Below are 21,037 nucleotides of genomic sequence, written 5' to 3' on the forward strand. Positions count from 1 at the left end.
CTAAACCCCGGCTAGGAGTGTCTTCGTCTCATAGCTACCAGCAGCGAACAGCAACTAGCTGCAGCTAACAGCAACTATCAGCAGCTAACGGCAGCTCGTAGCAGCTAGCAGCAACTATCTGCGGCTAACAGCGGCTAGTAGCCGCTAAGAGTAGCTAGCGGCAACTAGCAGCGGCTAAGAGCAACTAGTAGCCGCTAACAGCGGCTAGCAGCGCCTAACAGCGACCCTGGGACACAAATCCTCCACCAATCGATACAATCCATAATTAGTCTGAGGCTTTGGGTGGACGCAGCGACCAACAGAGCAAACACAGATACCACATTGTCTCCAAGGCTTCACGCTGAGCCTAACAGCTCACTTTCATTCATCTCAGAGGTCGTTGTGGAAGTTCAGGCAGTTCCAGGTTCTGCTGAGTTTTAATTCCGGAGCAACGGAGAAAAATCCAGAATTCCCATCAACATGGATCAGAGGATGGTGGATATTCCAGAGCAACAAGCTGATGCAGAATCCGAGTTTTTAACTCCTTCCTGGTGTTTCTCTGGACTCCGACCAGGCGAACGAGGAGACCTGCAGCAGTACAAGCGAAGCGTTCTCAGGCTGGACGTTTGCTGTTTGTTGGCGAGAGGCACTTGTTGATGCAGCTGCCAGGTTGAGGATGATGAAGATGAAGTCGGACAGGTTTTACCGTCTACACCAGCAGGAGTCCCGTCTGCCCCACTTCACAGAGCCACTTCCTGCCTGTTGGGGTTGCCGTTGGCCGCGGTGGGCGTGGTCTTCTTGATGGAGGTGAGGCGGATGTGGGAGGTGCTGTGCAGGTAGCTGGCCTGGCGCTCGGGACGGAGGCCCCGACCACATCTCAGCTGGCTGTGGAGGAAGACGAGGAAGAGGTCAGGAAGCACCAACATGCTGTAACACGTGTGCAAACATGTTCCACATGGAAATCACACGCATTTCACATGTTAGTTGGATGTGAATCAATGTGTTTGAAAAACATGAAACACGTGACACACACGGGAATTACATGTTCCAAACATGTTTCAAACATTTTCTATACATTCTGCACATGTTCTAATCATGTTCCATACAAGTTCTCCATTTGTTCCAGTCATGTTCTACACATGTTCTGCATGTTTCATACATGTTCCACACAACTTCTACACAAGTTCGAAACATGTTCCACATATGTTCCAATCATGTTCCAGTCACGTTCTACACATGTTCCAATCATATTCCAATCATGTTCTACACATGTTCCAATCATGGTCTACACGTTCCAATCATGTTCCAGTCACTTTCTACACATGTTCTACATGTTTTATTCGTGTTCCACACAACATCTACAGAAGTTCTAAACATGTTCTACACATGTTCTAATCATGTTCCAGTCACGTTCTACACATGGTAGAACTTGACTGGTACGTGACGTTCTACACATGGTAGAACTTGACTGGTACGTGACGTTCTACACATGGTAGAACGTCACATTCTTCACATGTTCCAATCATATTCCAATCACATGTTCTACACGTTCCAATCATGTTCCAGTCACTTTCTACACATGTTCTACACATTTCATTCGTGTTCCACACAACATCTACAGAAGTTCTAAACATGTTCTACACATGTTCCAATCATGTTCCAGTCACATTCTACACATGTTCCAATCATGTTCCAATTATGTTTTACACATGTTCCGATCATGTTCCAGTCACATTCTACACAGGTTCCAATCATATTCCAATTATGTTCTACACATGTTCCAGTCATGTTTTACATGTTCCAATCATGTTCTAGTCATGTTCTACACAGGTTCCAATCATATTCCAATTATGTTCTACACATGTTCCAATCATGCTCTACACATGTTCCAATCATGTTCTAGTCATGTTCTACACATGTTCCAATCATGCTCTACACATGTTCCAATCATGTTCTAGTCATGTTCTACACATGTTCCAGTCATGTTGCAGTCATGTTCTACACATGTTCCAATCATGTTCCTGTCACATTCTACACATGTTCCAATCATGCTCTACACATGTTCCAATCCTGTTCCAATCATGTTCCAATCATGTTCTAGTCATGTTCTACACATGTTCCAATCATATTCCAGTCACATTCTACATATGTTCCAATCATATTCTAGTCATGTTCTACACATGTTCTAATCATGTTCGAGTCATATTCTACACATGTTCCAATCATGTTCCAGTCACATTCTACACGTTCCAATCATGTTCCTGTCACATTCTACACATGTTCCAATCATGCTCTACACATGTTCCAATCATGTTCTAGTCATGTTCTACACATGTTCCAATCATATTCCAGTCACATTCTACATATGTTCCAATCATATTCTAGTCATGTTCTACACATGTTCTACACATGTTCGAGTCATATTCTACACATGTTCCAATCATGTTCCAGTCACATTCTACACGTTCCAATTATGTTCCTGTCACATTCTACACATGTTCCAATCATGCTCTACACATGTTCCAATCATGTTCTAGTCATGTTCTACACATGTTCCAGTCATGTTGCAGTCATGTTCTACACATGTTCCAATCATGTTCCTGTCACATTCTACACATGTTCCAATCATGCTCTACACATGTTCCAATCCTGTTCCAATCATGTTCCAATCATGTTCTAGTCATGTTCTACACATGTTCCAATCATATTCCAGTCACATTCTACATATGTTCCAATCATATTCTAGTCATGTTCTACACATGTTCTACACATGTTCGAGTCATATTCTACACATGTTCCAATCATGTTCCAGTCACATTCTACACGTTCCAATCATGTTCCTGTCACATTCTACACATGTTCCAATCACGCTCTACACATGTTCCAATCATGTTCTAGTCATGTTCTACACATGTTCCAGTCATGTTGCAGTCATGTTCTACACATGTTCCAATCATGTTCCTGTCACATTCTACACATGTTCCAATCATGCTCTACACATGTTCCAACCATGTTCCAATCATGTTCCAATCATGTTCTAGTCATGTTCTACACATGTTCCAGTCATGTTGCAGTCATGTTCTACACATGTTCCAATCAGGTTTTAGTCATGTTGTACACGTCCCAGTTATGTTCCAGTCACATTCTACACATGTTCCAATCATATTCCAATCATGTTCTACACATGTTCCAGTCATGTTTTACACGTGTTCCAATCATGTTCCAGTCACATTCTATACATGTTCCAATCATGCTCTACGCATGTTCCAATCATGTTCCAATCATGTTCTAGTCATGTTCCAATCATGTTCCAGTCACATTCTATACATGTTCCAATCATGCTCTATGCATGTTCCAATCATGTTCCAATCATGTTCTAGTCATGTCCCAATCATGTTCTAGTCATGTTCTACACATGTTCCAATCATGTTCCAGTCACATTCTATACATGTTCCAATCATGCTCTATGCATGTTCCAATCATGTTCCAATCATGTTCTAGTCATGTCCCAATCATGTTCTAGTCATGTTCTACACATGTTCCAATCATGTTCCAGTCACATTCTACACATGTTCCAATCATGTTCCAGTCACATTCTACAAATGTTCCAATCATATTCTAGTCATGTTCTACACATGTTCTACACATGTTCGAGTCATATTCTACACATGTTCCAATCATGTTCCAGTCACATTCTGCACATGTTCCAATCATGCTCTACGCATGTTCCAATCATGTTCCAATCATGTTCTAGTCATGTTCTACACATGTTCCAGTCACGTTGCAGTCATGTTCTACACATGTTCCAATCAGGTTTTAGTCATGTTGTACAGGTCCCAATTATGTTCCAGTCACATTCTACACATGTTCCAGTCATATTCCAATCATGTTCTACACATGTTCCAGTCACGTTTTACACGTGTTCCAATCATGTTCCAGTCACATTCTACACATGTTCCAATCATGCTCTACGCATGTTCCAATCATGTTCTAGTAATGTTCTACACATGTTCCAATCATGTTCCAGTCACATTCTACACATGTTCTACACGTTTTCATTCGTGTTCCACACAACATCTAAACATGTTCTACACATGTTCCAATCTTGGTCCAGTCACGTTCTACACATGGTCTACACATGTTCCAATCATGTTTTACACATGTTCCAATTATGTTCCAGTCAAATTCTACACATGTTCCAATCATATTCCAATCATGTTCTACACATGTACCAGTCATGTTTTACACATTCCAATCATGTTCCAGTCACATTCTATACATGTTCCAATCATGTTCCAATCATGTTCTAGTCATGTTCGACACATGTTCCAATCATGTTCCAGTCACATTCTACACATGGTCTACACGTTTCAGTCACATTCTATGCATGTTCCAATCATGTTCCAGTCACATTCTACAAATGTTCCAATCATATTCTAGTCATGTTCTACACATGTTCGAGTCATATTCTACACATGTTCCAATCATGTTCCAGTCACATTCTACACATGTTCCAATCATGTTCCTGTCACATTCTACACATGTTCCAATCATGTTCCTGTCACATTCTACACATGTTCCAATCATGTTCCAGTCACATTCTACACATGGTCTACACATGTTTCAGTCACATTCTATGCATGTTCCAATCATGTTCCAGTCACATTCTACAAATGTTCCAATCATATTCTAGTCATGTTCTACACATGTTCGAGTCATATTCTACACATGTTCCAATCATGTTCCAGTCACATTCTACACATGTTCCAATCATGTTCCTGTCACATTCTACACATGTTCCAATCATGTTCCTGTCACATTCTACATGTTCCAATCATGCTCTACACATGTTCCAATCATGCTCTACGCATGTTCTAATCATGTTCCAATTATGTTCTAGTCATGTTCTACACATGTTCCAGCCATGTTGCAGTCATGTTCTACACATGTTCCAATCAGGTTTTAGTCATGTTGTACACGTCCCAATTATGTTCCAGTCACATTGTACACATGTTCCAATCATGTTCCAGTCATGTTCTACACATGTTCTACACATGTTCCAGTCATGTTCTACACATGTTCTACCCATGTAGTCCACATGGTCTTTCTGTGAGGGGAAAACAAAAGAATCAAACCTGATTCATATAGATTTTGAGCTCTCCAAGTGGCCTTGAACGCACCGTTTACACACCGCAGCCTGAACTCCCAGAGCTGTGCATCATTCTTCATGGATGATTTGTAAATCCACAAACATTAACCATGTCGAAGGCTTGAGGCTCGGTACGCCCTCGACCCTGAGAAGATTAATGGATTTCATTCATGCGGTTTCTGATTCAGAAGTTTTTTCATTGTCCTCGTCAGATTTAGTTTAGATGCATTTAGAGAATCCAGCAATCGGCTCGTAACATTACAGGTCGATTTCCACCAGTCAGATCAACAAACCCCCACCGGCGAGCGGGACGTTCCCTGCTGCTGAACACGATTAGATGCAGAATGCAAAACCAGCCCAGTCCTCTGATGATCTGCAGACACTCAAGGCTGCCCTGGAAGTACACACTCACCTGTACAGCTCCAGAACCGATTAGTGATTAATATTTTATAACCTGAACAGTTTAAAACAAGCAAAAGAATCGGCTTTAAGAGACTGTTCAGCTTCCTGCGTTGTTCTGATGGAGTGTGTTACAATGTCGCCCCCGGGACGTCTGAACGCTTCTATTGTGGACAAAACGGTCTGAAATCGTGATTTCTGCCTCTGTCAGTGTGGAAAACACTTTCCACACGATGCGGGGAAGAAAGATTTCTTCATTCTGAGATTAATTAATCTGAAACTGAACCTGGAATCAGCACAGCTGCAGGACACCTCGGTCTTACTCTTCATTCATCATTTCGCCCTGATGTTTGGAGTGTTACAGAGAAACGTGTTGCAGGAGCAGAAACTTCATGTTCTGGAACCATTCCAGTCATTCCGACTTCTTATTCCTTCTTTCCACATGCCGTGTTTCCTTCGTTTACAGAATAACTTCTCTGCATCTACAAAGACGGGGATAGAAAATGGTTTTTCTGCAGCGTTAACATCTGACTCGGTGCTTGTCTTTGCATGGGACACATGGAAGACGTGTCTTCTGCAGAGCTGCGGCACGTCTGGATCATTTTCACTGAGCCGAAGAAACCGAAGAGTTTTCAGTCTCCTCCATCTCTGCTCCCACGTTGGGACCCTGGTGTGACAAACCTTCAGGACCGCTATGGCGCCATGTAGCGTCCACTAGCTGCGTTACCGTCAGCCTGGAACGGCACAAAACCTAAACATCGTAATAAAAAGCTGCTGGTTTGAAAAACCTCATCGCTGAAACGTTTTTACGCTCCTATATGTCTATACGGGCGTTTAGACACTTTGTCCGCATTTACATGTCGCCAGACGTGATGTCGAGGGTCATGTGACCAGCGAAATGCAGTTTCATAAGGAATCAGAGACACAAGGGAGAAGAAGTTCGGAAAAATCCTCCTCAGCGAGTGGAAAAGCCTGAAACAATGCTACCTGGTTACCTAGCAACCTGGTTACCGAGCAACCTGGTTACCTAGCAACCTGGTTACCTAGCAACCTGGCTGCAAATTGCATCAGCACCATGGGAATTTTGGAAATTTTGCTTTTATTTTGCGAAGAGCTGCAATGGAGAAGCAGCTGCTTGTCGTGAGAAACGCGACTGATGGCGTCGGGAAAACCAAACTCTTATTCTTTCATTTATAACAATAAGATTTTATAAATTTAGATTAAAATCTGCAGATGATGTATGAATCAGCTGCAGATGTCATTTCATCAGGAAAAACCGGTGTGTGTGTGTTCAGCTATAATCCCAGGCTCTGGAGGACTGTTAATGAGCTCTCCAGGTGCAGAAGGTGTGTTTCCTGTACATCCTGGTGCCGTAACGTTGCTGTGTGTTTAGTGAAGAGAAATCCAGACAAGCAGGTGAATTGTTCTGATTGCTTCCCACAGGCAGACGCTGACTTCCCGCCGTGTTCTCCGCGGCTTCTGATGGAACCCAGCCGAAAGCACCAAGCCCGACCTCGGGTCGGCGTGTGTTTCTGCCACCATTCCGATGAGGAGAGCTTTTCATCCTGCTGAGGCACCGTGATAACGACTTTGTTTAGTGTGAGCGGCAACACTCGGCGGAAGCTTTCAGAAACATCATTTCCAACGTGATGGAATCCATCTGCAGGAAAATGAAGCCCCCGCCCTCCGGTCCTGTCCTGATCTGCTCAGAGCTGGACAACGGTGCAGTCTTCTGGAAAGTTTAGATAAACCTACAATTGCCAGTTAGTGTGTGTGTGTGTGTGTGTGTGTGTGTGTGTCTGCGCTGTACCGGCCAGCTGTAATCTGCTCATAAAACCTTCGCTGTGTTTTCCTTGTTTATAAAACTAAGAGAAATGAATCTGATCCATAAATTTGTTTAATTTTCCTCTCAGGAAGTTTCAGGCAGTAAATATGTAATAATAATGTAATTACTGATATTTTGTTTTGTTCAGACCATCATCGTGTTACTGTGTGATAAGTGGCTGTGGCGACAAGCCGAAAGGAAAATAACATGAACCTAAAGCCTCCTTTAAGTCCAGCTGGCTCCAGAAAGAGCTGGACCTTCTGGTCTTCGTATCAAAACGTCTCCAAACGTGGAAACTTTCCGTCTGCGTTCCATAAACCAGCTTTACGGAAACTCTTCGGGACAGGGGTTTATGTTCCGTCCCGACGCTTCTTGCTTTTAGCACAACGTCTTCTGCAGACGGAGGCGCTGGGCCGGGATCTCTACTGCGACTTTAAACTAGTTTTGTTGTTACTGATCAGGCAGTTCTGTGATGCAGTAAACAGCAGGTCCTCCAGGGAGATTTGGTGTCCCACAGGGGTCAGTTTTAGGACTGCTTTTCTTGCTTCGTCCTGCTTGCGTTATTCAGAAACACATTTAAATCACCTTTATGCTGATGACACACAGTTGTACCTGTTACGGAATCGTACTACTATGAGTAGTACTACTCTATCTGTTCCTCCCAGTCAGACTTCTGCACCTGTTGACACATATTTTGTCCCACTGTTCCAATTTGTCCAGAACCAATTTGTTTGTCTGTTTTTTTCTTTAACTCAGTTAAAAGACAAACAGTGTCTTACATCACTAAACTGTAATTCAGCACGTTTTTAGTTTTTGTTCCTTTTTTCGTTCTGCAGTTATCTGAGTGACTGTAATAAATTCTGACTTTTCTTTAATGGAAGGCGACGAAGATGTCTGCACTCATGGCTCAGACATTGGTTAGCGGGTTGAATGATAACCTGCTAGTTGATGGAGGCGTTGTAGAGGTAGGAGGTAGAAAGACAGGGTGCAGGTCTTTGCAGATACTTATGCTCATGTGGTTTAGTAAAAATCATTTCTGCAAACATAACTGCTGCATGAACGCGCTTAGCTCTGTTTACATGCCGAACAGTTTGTGCATCTGGAAGCTTCTAATGAAACACAAGGAATTTCTTTGCTTTTTCCTGGTAAAAGTTTTTAATAACCACTTTCATCCAACCATCTTCCATCTGTTGTGATTTTATTCTCATCATCAGTGTCAGTTTGACACTCAGAAATGTAAACATGAAGATTTTTATATTTTGTTATTGATCGTGAGTCACTTTGCTCGGCCATGTTGTTTCTAAACAGCTCTAAAAATAAAAAGGTACATAATAAACACGCGCTAAACTAAACAAGCTAGCGTGTTAGTATTCCATTGCCAGAGGTGGATATTCCTGGTCCAGAAAGTAAAAGTCCTGTCCGTCACCAGACCAGCTGAGTTTATTTTCCAGGTAAACCAGCCTGTTGGTGAAAACACCTGTTCTAGATGTACAGGTAGAAACATGGCAGGACTTTCTGGACCAGGAATCGCCCCCTCTGCTCATTGCCGTGACTTTGTGGTGCGTGGTCAGTTTGTGGCCGCTCCCTAGCAACGCATGGCAACCACAATTATCTTTCTGCCGCTGTCCCCAGGTGGGCTCGGTACGCCGATACCTTCTACCGTGTTACTGTCACAAAGAGAAACAGAAACTGTGACATTCAGCTCATTTAGCAGGAGTCCTTCCAGTCTAATCTGTGGAATTAACACGCGTTACTGGAGACCTGTCCACGTGTTCCTGCCTCCTGCCCAGTGGTTGCTGGATAGACTCCAGCTTCCCGCGACCCTGACTTGGACTAATCGGTTCAGAAAATGGAAGGATTTCTGTTTAACAGACGAACCTATTAACAACAGAGTTATTCCTCGTCTTGACTGGAATCGTCTCGGCTTTAGAAGCTGATTTGGGGCTTTTTTTTTTTTTTTCTGAAATCACGTGTTGCGACGCAGAGCTGCAGCTGCTGCTGCAACGTTGCCTCCGACCCTGCTGTGTGTTCTGTATCTGTGCAAGCTGCCAGGTGAGCCTGACCTGTTGAAGTGCCGACGGAAGCTCTCGCTGAGCAGGTAGAGAGCGAATGGGTTGACGCAGGAGGACGAGAAGCTGAGGACTCTGGCCAGCAGCGTGATGACCAGGTGGGCCAGCGACACATCCATCTGGTGGTAGTGGAAGGAGCGGTACATGTAGAGGACGTGGTTCGGGAACCAGCACAGGGCAAACAAGCCCACGAAAACCAGCACGATCTTGGCCAGCCGCTTCCTGGTCTCCATCTGAAAGCAGAGACACGGTGAGACTGCAGAGTGGACAGACATCAGGACAGAAAGCTTTCATTCAGGACAAACGGAGCAGGTCTGGAGCAAAGCAGGAAAAGCAGAGAAACGACGGAAAGACGAGTCAATGAAGCGTGAAACTCCGCCGTGAACAACGGCGTTTCCTAAACGCCGTCCGTGTCGCTGCTTTACCTCCACGTGAACTTTCACCGCTTCAGCGAGCCGAGCCGTCGTAAAGCTGCAGGGCGAACGTCCCACGGAGAACTGAAAGCTGTTTCCACGGTAACCGCATGGCAATGAATGATGGAACGTCTCTGGTTTAACCGTCTTCTGCTGGTCAGAAGCACAGAAAACTTCAGGCCTTGCAGAACGCTGGTGTCTGGCCTCTCCGGGGAGTTCCGCTGAGGGATTATGGGATGCTGGGAGATGTTCTTAGATCCGTGTACCAGACTGAGCCGTGGTCATGCGCTCAGACCTGCTCGCTGCACTTAATCTGCACTCCTTCATCAACAGGCGTCGGAAAAACATCACAAAGTTCACGTAGGTCAGTGAGGTGGATGCAGCTTCCGCCTGTTACCATGACGACCGGGTCAACGAGACGCCGAGCCAAACGTTTAGAAAAAGCAAACTTCTTTCCGTCTCTTCTGGAACTCGTGGAGAAACTGGTCTGAAGAGAAGAAGTAAAATGGCAGAATTCTCTCCACGTCCCCATTCCCGCTTCGCCACGGCGTATTTCCCCGCTGGACGGATTTATCCTCCACCTCTGTGTCATTTATCATGTCCGTCTTTATCGTCCAGCGTCACCGTCGTGATTGTCATCGTGCTTCACAAACAGCTTGAACAAAGTTAAGGATCATTTTACTGGAAGTTTGGTGAAACGGGAAGAAAAACCGTTTGTTGAAGTGAAAACGCTTCAGAAAAACGAACGTTGGTGATGAAAGCAGGAAGCAACCGAAGGAAACATTCTGGCGTTCTGTGTCTGACGACAGAAGGCGGGTTCTGATCCAACCTGCCCGACGGAGACGTTCTCCCCGCGGAACGACGGATGGAGCTGAAAGCTTCGCGGCGGCGCAAACGGTCATGTTGAAGGAGGACGTGCCTCGGAGGACTCGTCAGGCGAAGGGAAACGCCGCCGTACTTCAGACGCATCGCCACACAAACACGGGCAGAAACACGTCGGCTGGGTTTTATAGGGTTTCTCTGTGTCGACATTCCGGCTTCTTCATGAACGTGTTCCCGATGCTGCGGCCCAGCAGAACCAGGAACCAGCAGCAGAACCAGAAACCAGCAGCAGAACCAGGAACCAGCAGCAGAACCAGCAGCAGAACCAGCTGCAGAACCAGGAACCAGCAGCAGAACCAGCTGCAGAACCAGCTGCAGAACCAGCAGCAGAACCAGCTGCAGAACCAGGAACCAGCAGCAGAACCAGCTGCAGAACCAGCAGCAGAACCAGGAACCAGCAGCAGAACCAGGAACCAGCAGCAGAACCAGGAACCAGCAGCAGAACCAGGAACCAGCTGCAGAACCAGCAGCAGAACCAGGAACCAGCAGCAGAACCAGCTGCAGAACCAGCTGCAGAACCAGGAACCAGCAGCAGAACCAGCTGCAGAACCAGCTGCAGAACCAGGAACCAGCAGCAGAACCAGCTGCAGAACCAGCAGCAGAACCAGGAACCAGCAGCAGAACCAGCAGCAGAACCAGAACCAGGTCTGGCTGCTGGACTCTGCGATGGAGGCGTGACAAGCAGCAGCTTTGGAATTCCTCCTGCAAGGCTTCACAGTCTGATCAGATAAAATCCACCTGCATGATGTTTAATCTGCCAGTTTCAGCAGATAAACCAGATTGTTCTGGGACTACTGGAACTACGTGACGCCGTCCAGTTTGTCTGCTGGCAGGTTGGACCAAACCGAAGCGAAGGAAGGCGGAAATCCGCCCAGTCGGCAGAGGCCGGGCTGTCCGGCTGTGGATGATCGGCAGTCGATGTGGTCATGCTGTTCTTCTACGAGGACCTGGGGCCCCATTCGGCCCCGTTAGGCTTGGCGGCGGCCCCGTTGGGCCCCATTTGGCCCCGTTAGGCTCGGCGGCGGCCCCGTTGGGCCCCATTCGGCCCCGTTAGGCTCGGTGGCGCCCCCGTTGGGCCCCGTTAGGCTCGGCGGCGCCCCCGTTCGGCCCCGTTAGGCTCGGCGGCGCCCCCGTTGGGCCCCATTCGGCCCCGTTAGGCTCGGCGGCGCCCCCGTTGGGCCCCATTCGGCCCCGTTAGGCTCGGCGGCGGCCCCGTTGGGCCCCATTCGGCCCCGTTAGGCTCGGCGGCGGCCCCGTTGGGCCCCATTCGGCCCCGTTAGGCTCGGTGGCACCCCCGTACGGCCCCATTCGGCCCCGTTAGGCTCGGCGGCACCCCCGTTGGGCCCCATTCGGCCCCGTTAGGCTCGGTGGCGCCCCCGTTGGGCCCCATTCGGCCCCGTTAGGCTCGGCGGCACCCCCGTTGGGCCCCATTCGGCCCCCGTTGGGCTCGGTGGCGCCCCCGTTCGGCCCCGTTAGGCTCGGTGGCGCCCCCGTTGGGCCCCATTCGGCCCCCGTTGGGCTCGGCGGCGCCCCCGTTGGGCCCCATTCGGCCCCGTTGGGCCCCATTCGGCCCCCGTTGGGCTCGGCGGCGCCCCCGTTGGGCCCCATTCGGCCCCGTTGGGCCCCATTCGCCCCCGTTGGGCCCCATTCGGCCACGTTGGGCCCCATTCGGCCCCGTTAGGCTCGGCGGCGCCCCCGTTGGGCCCCATTCGGCCCCGTTAGGCTCGGCGGCGGCCCCGTTGGGCCCCATTCGGCCCCGTTAGGCTCGGTGGCACCCCCGTACGGCCCCATTCGGCCCCGTTAGGCTCGGCGGCACCCCCGTTGGGCCCCATTCGGCCCCGTTAGGCTCGGTGGCGCCCCCGTTGGGCCCCATTCGGCCCCGTTAGGCTCGGCGGCACCCCCGTTGGGCCCCATTCGGCCCCCGTTGGGCTCGGTGGCGCCCCCGTTCGGCCCCGTTAGGCTCGGTGGCGCCCCCGTTGGGCCCCATTCGGCCCCCGTTGGGCTCGGCGGCGCCCCCGTTGGGCCCCATTCGGCCCCGTTGGGCCCCATTCGGCCCCCGTTGGGCTCGGCGGCGCCCCCGTTGGGCCCCATTCGGCCCCGTTGGGCCCCATTCGCCCCCGTTGGGCCCCATTCGGCCACGTTGGGCCCCATTCGGCCCTGTTGGGCTTGGCGGCGCCCCCGTTGGGCCCCATTTGGCCCCGTTGGGCCCCATTCTGTCCCGTTGGGCCCCATTTGGCCCCGTTGGGCCCCATTCGCCCCCGTTGGGCCCCATTCGGCCACGTTGGGCCCCATTCGGCCCCGTTGGGCTTGGCGGCGCCCCCGTTGGGCCCCATTTGGCCCCGTTGGGCCCCATTCAGCCCCGTTGGGCCCCATTCGGCCCCCGTTGGGCTCGGCAGCGCCCCCGTTGGGCCCCATTCAGCCCCGTTGGGCCCCATTCGGCCCCGTTAGGCTTGGCGGCGCCCCCGTTGGGCCCCATTCGGCCCCCGTTGGGCTCGGCGACGGCCCTGCTGTTTCTGCCAGCGGTTCTGCACACTGCAGCAGTTTTCCTCTCAGCTTTTCTAAACACCTTCCTGCGTCTGCAGAAACGTTGAAAGGAAGTTTGGAGTCTGGATTTGCTCGCCAGGATTTCTGTGTTTGTGCGCGACACGCTTCTGGCTGCAGTGAATGAACTGAAATCCAAGAAAAAGAAGGGATTGAAAGGCAGGAGAGCAGAGAAAAGGCGCGGAGTCTGCCTGGGAAGTGCAAGCAGCCACTTCCCATTAGAGACACTGTAGAGACGGATGGACACAGGAGGCGGCAGCGGGGCAGCGAGCCGTGAAAATGTCATCGCTCCATAATTCTGCAAACGCTGAAATCTGCACAAAGCATTTCATCATTTCTGCACTTGTTCGCCTGATGGCTTTGCAGAGAAAATCTGGCTTCTGCAGCAGGTGGGGAAACCTCCCGTCTCGTTCAAACACCGTCCTGCAGCCCCGAGCGGCTGGATTTATTCCTTCTGACGTGGGCCGCATCCCTCCGTCTGCAGGGAGGAACTCCGTTTGGGAAGTGTGTTTTCCTGACAGGAGTCTCCAAACCGCAGGTGGAAGTTGCCTCATGATGCGGAGCAGTCAGAGAGGCTTCAGTTTGCCCCGACGCTGATCCGACACGCCACCGGGCAACACGCTGGCAAACCACAAACTTTCACCTTAGCTGTCATTTCACCATGAGCAGAAACTAAAGGCAGGTTTGCTCCATTTGCAGAGTGATGCTGCTGCTGCTGATGATGATGATGAGGATGATGATGATGATGAGGATGATGATGATGATGATGATGATGATGAGGATGATGATGAGGATGATTTAGGAGGAGTAGAGTAGGATTTGGCCGCAGCTGCAGATTAAATCATGAGAGACCACCGTTGGAGTGATTTTGCAGCTGGCAGAAGCGCCGTGCCGACAGCAGGGAGGAGCTGAAAGCTTCTTCCTACTCATCACTCCCATCAGCATGAGGAGGAAGAGCAGGAATCCTCCTTTCATTGTCTTCTCTTAATAAGACGCAAAATGTGTCGTCATGGTGACGACCAACTGGGTTGGTTCCTCGTACGATCATCATGAATCTGTCATGTAACACCGTTTGCAGCTCTTCATGCTTTCTCCATCATGGAACCGTGTCCTGGGTCTTCCCCGGGGTCTCCTCCCAGAGGGACGTGCCTGGAACACCTCACCAGGGAGGTCCAGGAGGCATCCTGACCAGATGCCCGAGCCACCTCAACTGGTTCCTCTCGATGCGGAGGAGCAGCGGCTCTACTCTGATCTCCTCCCGGATGACTGAGCTCCTCACCCTATCTCTAAGGGAGAGCCCGGCCACCCTGCGGAGGAAACTCATTTCAGCCGCCTGTATACGAGATCTTGTTCTTCTGGTCATGACCCACAGCTCATGACCATAGGTGAGGGTAGGAACGTAGATCGACTGGTAAATCGAGAGCTTCACCTTCTGGCTCAGCTCCTTCTTCACCACGACAGACCGGTGCAGAGTCCGCATTACTGCAGACGCCGCACCGATCCGTCTGTCGATCTCGCGCTCCATCTTTCCCTCACTCGTGAACAAGACCCCGAGATATTTAAACTCCTCCACTTGAGACAGGACCTGACTCCCGACCCGGAGAGGGCAATCCACCCTATTCCGGCTGAGGACCATGGTCTCAGATTCTCATCCCAGCAGCTTCACACTCGGCCACGAATCGCTCAAAAGAGAGCTGGAGATCACGACCAGATGAAGCCAACAGAGACCTGATGCTAGCTGACTGCCTGAGTCAGGTGTGTTGCAGCAGGGAAACATCTAAAACCTGCAGGACCAGGAGGATCCCTGCAGGAATGGGAACTGCATCCGGTTACAGCGGCAGGTTGATGAATACAGGATTTTCCTGCATGAATCAGTGAATTTCTTTGCAGCTGGAAGGTGAGTGAGCAGGTATGTTTCCGACTCCTTTCGAGGTTTCCTGCAGAGAATCCATGTTGTGTGCTCAGCAGCGACCCCTGCTGTTCAGGAGGAAGACGGCGGTAAACATGGAAAACGTTACGACGCTTCCACACAGGCATCCATGATGTCTGATGAGGGAAGGAGCTGCTGCTGCTCTTCAGCTGACTGAGAAGATCCTTCTCCTCATCTTCCTCTCTTTCCCACCGTCTTCGGACACATAAATACATCAATCTGTGTTCTTCAGCGTCTTCATGACAGGCATTTGTGGCGCTGCAACAGCGTTTATTCCATGATGAGTTCATCTAGGAGGAAAAGACTTCCTCCTCCCTGCTGTTCCTCCACCTCTCCTCCCGTTTCATGTGTCATCCCTTCATCTCCCTCCTTTCTCTCCATCTGTCACCTCCCTCTGCTTCTCCATCACCCCTCTGAACCTCTGTCACCTGCAGCATCTTTCTCTCTTCTCTGTTTTCTCTTTGCTGTCAGTCACAGTTACCATGGCAACGCCAGCTGACTGATGCTGCTGGGATGCACGACTTCAAAAGTTTTGCTCTTCTGTCGGTGAAAACTGACCACATGTCGACGGATGCTGCTGGTTCTGATGTGTATTTTGCAAATGAAGATTTTATTTTCTCTTACATTTTATTGTGAAAGTAGAAACACAAGATCCTGATTTCTACTCATCTACTGGTGAATGGCTGCAGAGCTGACCTGCTGGACCCCTCTGACCTCAGTTTAACTCCTTATTTCTGTATTTCTTCATGATTAGTTCTACATTATTCATGTATTATTTATCTCTAATCATTTTTAACACATTTTTTAATAAATTAAAACAAATTCAGACATTGAAGGGGTTATTAAAATAAATGAATAAATACATTTTAAAAAAGGCAGAAAGAAGTCTTAGTTCTAGAGATGTAAGACGCCATCGGACGAGTCTGACATTATAAACATCAGAAATGATCAGTTTTTATTTGAACTTTAATACAACATATTACACATCAAACTCTTCAGCTACGTCTCTTCTCACTCAAAAGATCCACACGAGACACATCATTCATAGTTTTGGAGATATTTTGCTTGTTTGCTGTTAGCTGTTCAGCCGGTTTACCTCCCGTCTCCACTCCGCCCCGCTTGATGTCAGTCTATCTGTGCTTCTTTCTGATTTTCCTTCCAAATGTCAAAACTATGGATCTGATCAGCTGGTCTCTCAGTGCAATCGATCAAATCTTTTCTACGTAGGGGAGCCCACATGTCCCGATGGAACGCATGCGGGGGAGATGGATTGATGGGGGGAGTGGAAGGTCATGTGTCTGTTGGATGTGGAAGATGTTGGGTGTCTGCCGCTTCCTTGGTTAACCGAAGACACAGGCAGCTACCGGCAAGCTGCTGGAGTTTTGTGGTGGACGCGCTAGCTGCACTCAGACTCAAGCACTGAGTGAGCTAAATCGTAAACTGGATGCCAGTCTCGCCCATCCTGGCAGACTGGTTGCGGTTCTGGAGCTCATCCACGGAGTGGGAGGAAGTTGTCAGCTCGGCTTGGTGGAAACCGACCCAAGCTGGCTGATTGGAGTCGCCAGTGGGATCACTGAGAGACTCAAGTCAGAGGTAAACAAGTCTAGCCTGACAAAACAAGCTGTTATCTGAATGTGGCTCCGTTGACCGGGCTGGTAGGCTGGTATCAAGACTCCTGGACTGCAGTGGTGTCAACCTGTTGGAGCTGGCGGATTCCTGATCTGCCAAAAATGGGCAGCAACCTCCAGGCTGCCTGAATTCGGTGGCGGAATCTACCGTGCGGGCAGTGCACACACTCACATGCTAACCGAGCTGAATCGCAAACAGGAAGCCAATATGACCCAAACTGGCAAGCTGGTGCTGGTTCTGGAGCTAGTCTGCAGAATCGGTTCCATCATGAAGCGGATGTCTGCTCGTATCGGTGGAAATTGACCCAAACATCGGGCTGTTTGGAGCTGCCAGCGTGAGACCAGTCATGGACTCAAGGTTGGGAGCAAAATATTTCCCTGGCCTGAAACTGAAACAATCAATCTAATCTGGATTGGGCTTTCTCAAAGGCCTTGGGGCCGGCACAACCAGGGAAAAGGAATGTGATGTCCACTGACGCTCTGCCCACCACCTCCCTTGTATCCACATGGACTGTGGCACCTAACTGCGGTCCACACACACCTTTTACTCACCGCCTTGCTGGACTCTGTGTTGTCAATCGTCTTTATTCATGCTTATTTGGACATGAGGTGTTTTTTTCTTTCCAGACTGCACCACCATGAGGCACAGTCTGGTGGTACCTGGTTTTTGCCCCCTACCCTGAATCCTAATGTACCTCTGTTCCGATGTGTTAAAGGCGGAGCCAGATGTAGTTGGCTACGGGGCCTCAGTATGACCTGTTCTGTGACTGTAAAAAACCTCGGACGGGTTGTTCTGGAACCTTGAATTTCTCCTCGGGGATGAATAAAGTATTCTTGATTGATTGATTGATTGATTGATTGAAGCTCTGCCCCCCCCTTCCTCTGCTCCCCATCCTTACGCACCTTCCCCAATAAGCTGTCCCAAAACCCCACGGGACCAGAGACTGGAGGAACCAACGGTGGACTGGATGCATCTGTTCCTGGTGTGCTAGGAGAGTCTGTTTCCCCTCCCCACCTGATTGACATTGCTTATGTCTGGGGTGTCCAGTTCCAGTCCTCGGGGGGGGCGGTATCCAACAGGTTTCTGTTGTTTCCCTGCACCAACACACCTGATTAAAATCAAATGGATCAAACAGCTTCTTGTCAACCTGTTCATTCATTTCGGTCAGCTGTGTTGGAGCATGGAAACAACAAGAACCTGCAGGATACCGGCGCTTGAGGACAGGAGTCGGACACCTGTGCCATATTTTGTGACCGTCTGAGTACATGCTTATTTGTATTCAGGTATTTTTTGTCAGATCCTGGGACTGCCCTTGGTGGGGCAGTGCAGAGACTCTTTTCCCTCAACAACCCTGTTTACTTCATGTTTTCCTTCCAATCTACGTGGAGCTGCGCTGCGTTTGTCTGATCTTGTTTGTTCAGTTGTGTCTGTCTACTCCGGTCAGGTTGTACTGCAAGTCAAATTTCTTTGTACTGGGAAGCCAATTCATTGATGATAAATAAAGTTTCTGATTCTGATTCTGAGTTCAGCGAACGTCGACGAGTTACACGTGATGATGAAAGTCAAAGCTTCTGCATGTTCATTCATCATTGTCAAACCTCTACATGATGCATTGTGGCATCATTAGCTGCGTGAATACCCGAAACGTCTTCACGTTTTTTTCTTTAGGCGGTTTTTCAGACGCTAAGGTGCTAACGTGGAAAGGAAACACTTTTGGCATTTACACGCCACCGGACGCGATGTACAGGGTCACGTGACCAGTTCAGTTCAGGTGGAGATTGGTCAGCGTGTATGGGCAGAAGAGAAGACGGAAAACAAGCGTCAGTGAAACACAGATTTTACAAGGACTTAAAAAGCAAAATGAGGGCTTCGAAAAGTCGTGGGAAACCCTGAAACAGCGTCAGCAGGACACCCGCCATGATGATGAGTAATTCTCGTAAACTCTGGTCCTGCAAACGAGATGTTTTACGAGACTTGCAGCTCAACAACATTCAGTGGAAACATCTGAAAGCTGCAGGTGTCCAAGTTTTAGAGATATCACTTTTATTGTGTGAGAAACTGTGAAAGAAACGCAGATTCTGACGTTAACAAACATCTGATTTCCATTTGGGTCAACATTTACCCGCAGCAGAATGCACAACTACAACCACGTGCACACTTGTCGTGTCTGAACGTATGGTTGTTCGTCGGCACCTGAACCGTTGCAGGCGCTACATCGTCTGTCTCCATGTTTGCTTGCTGTGACGGAGCGCTGAAGTGGGATCATTTTCTCTGTCGGTCCTGGCCAATCAACGAGCTCGCTTCTCTTCCTGCTTGTTCATTGTTGCTCTGTCGTTGTTTCGGGGGAATATCGCACCCTTGTGAGCAGTTGTTGGAACAGCATGACGTTGTCATGTCATGGTCCAACTTCAACATGTTCAGTCCAGTTTGGACACAAACCAAGCGAAAGATCAGGGACTGTCCAGGTGTAAACGGCAATTCCCACAACGCTGCGGAAGAAAATAAGACAGCTGTGCTGCTGTTGAGCTGAAACACTCAGCGGGGTGGTGATGATGATGATGATGACAGGATTCAAAGTGATCTCTGGGTATGAAGACATCTGATCAGGCTCTCAGAGGATGAGGAATTCGATCACTGCGGTTTATCTTTCCATTTTCACATTAATATGAACAAACGAGTGTGTTGCGCTTCATAGATACAATCTTCTCCGACAGCCTGGGGTCCGGTTTCACGGCGAGCATCCGCTCATAACTCACACTTACGGTTGCACTTCAGGAGAATGAAAAATAAATCCCATTAGAAACAGATGTGTGGGATTTATTTTTCTCATCATGCAGCAGCATCGTCTGTCATGTCGGGTTGGAAATAGAAACATTTCCTGGATGCTTTGCAGGAATCGTACAGTTTCTGCCTCCTTTACACACGGAAATTCCTCAATTAATAATATTCCGACAGTGGAGGAGTAATATGGAAGTCCCTTCCCATATTTCTTTGAGAAACCGGATTTTTTAACGTTTTAATTGTTTTTTCGCATCCAGAGACAAACTGGGCGTCCTATGAACATCCTGATCAGGGCCAGACTGGCCATCGGGTAAACAGGCCAGTCAACGTGCCATTTGACCCGATACCATTGAGTATAAAAAAAAAGATGGGCGGACCCTCCATGACGTCACCCGTAGGTTTCTGAAGAGCTGAATTGAAGCTCGGTGGGCGGTTCCTACCATCGCCATCTTGGCAGGGGCATGCATGTTGTCTCACCCGGAAAATACAAATATTAACAAAGAGGTGGAGCTGAGAGGGGGGCTGTGAGCGTCATGGTGGATGATTGACATCCAGTGAACTCCGAGCTTTCTGTAGCTAAGAGCTAACCGAGCTAACAGGAGCTAACCAGCTAACAGAGGTAAGTGGGCTAAAGCTAAGTCACGTTGTTAACCGGCTAAAAACCGCGGTTGTTCAACATTCTTCTGACTTGAAGCAGGAGATCGGGTACCTGTCAATCAAAAGGACACGCCCCTAAATATGCCGAACTTCGACATTAAATTACTTTTAAACGGGCGAGTTAGAAAAAAATTCACTCCCCTCACAGTTGTCATGAAGGTAAACCTGACCTATTAAACCTAAAATGGATTTTTGTACCAGGCTGTAAACATGTTTATTTCTGCTGTAAACTTGTTTATTCCTGCTGTAAACATGTTTATTCCTGCTGTAAACATGTTTATTTCTGCTGTAAACATGTTTATTCCTGCTGTAAACATGTTTATTCCTGCTGTAAACATGTTTATTTCTGCTGTAAACATGTTTATTCCTGCTGTAAACGTGTTTATTCCTGCTGTAAACATGTTTATTTCTGGCTGTAAACATGTTTATTTCTGCTGTAAACATGTTTATTCCTGCTGTAAACGTGTTTATTCCTGCTGTAAACATGTTTATTTCTGCTGTAAACATGTTTATTTCTGCTGTGAAGTTGGTCTTTTTAACATGGGGGTCTATGGGGAGTTACTCTGTTTTGCAGCCCCTAGTGGATGAAGGGGGAACTGCATTTTTTTTTTTACACTTCCACATAGGTTTCACTTTTAACCGCTGCAGGTTGTTGCTTGCCCGATACAGATTATTAATTGGTCTGACTGGTTCGTGACACACAGTGGAACAACAGCCCAACAAACGCTGGATCAGCCTGGTCACACTTCTAAACAGCTTCTCCTTCATCCAAATAACCAACTT

The 21,037-nt window shown here is 48.5% G+C and overlaps 1 protein-coding gene across 1 annotated transcript in view; it reads right to left on the reverse strand.

The window, feature by feature from the left end:
- Positions 1 to 719: 719 nt before the first annotated feature.
- The window catches only part of nmbr (neuromedin B receptor), a gene marked incomplete at both ends in the record, with an annotated part of 80,140 nt that continues 59,822 nt past the window's right edge, over positions 720 to 21,037 (reverse strand). The window contains 2 exons of the mRNA XM_079255047.1: positions 720 to 864; positions 9,416 to 9,654. Of these exons, the coding sequence (XP_079111173.1) occupies positions 720 to 864; positions 9,416 to 9,654 (384 nt within the window). The remainder of the gene's footprint in view (positions 865 to 9,415; positions 9,655 to 21,037) is intronic.

Source organism: Telmatherina bonti (genome assembly GCF_933228915.1).
Source record: "Telmatherina bonti genome assembly, chromosome: 16".
In the NCBI taxonomy this organism is placed as follows: domain Eukaryota; kingdom Metazoa; phylum Chordata; class Actinopteri; order Atheriniformes; family Telmatherinidae; genus Telmatherina; species Telmatherina bonti.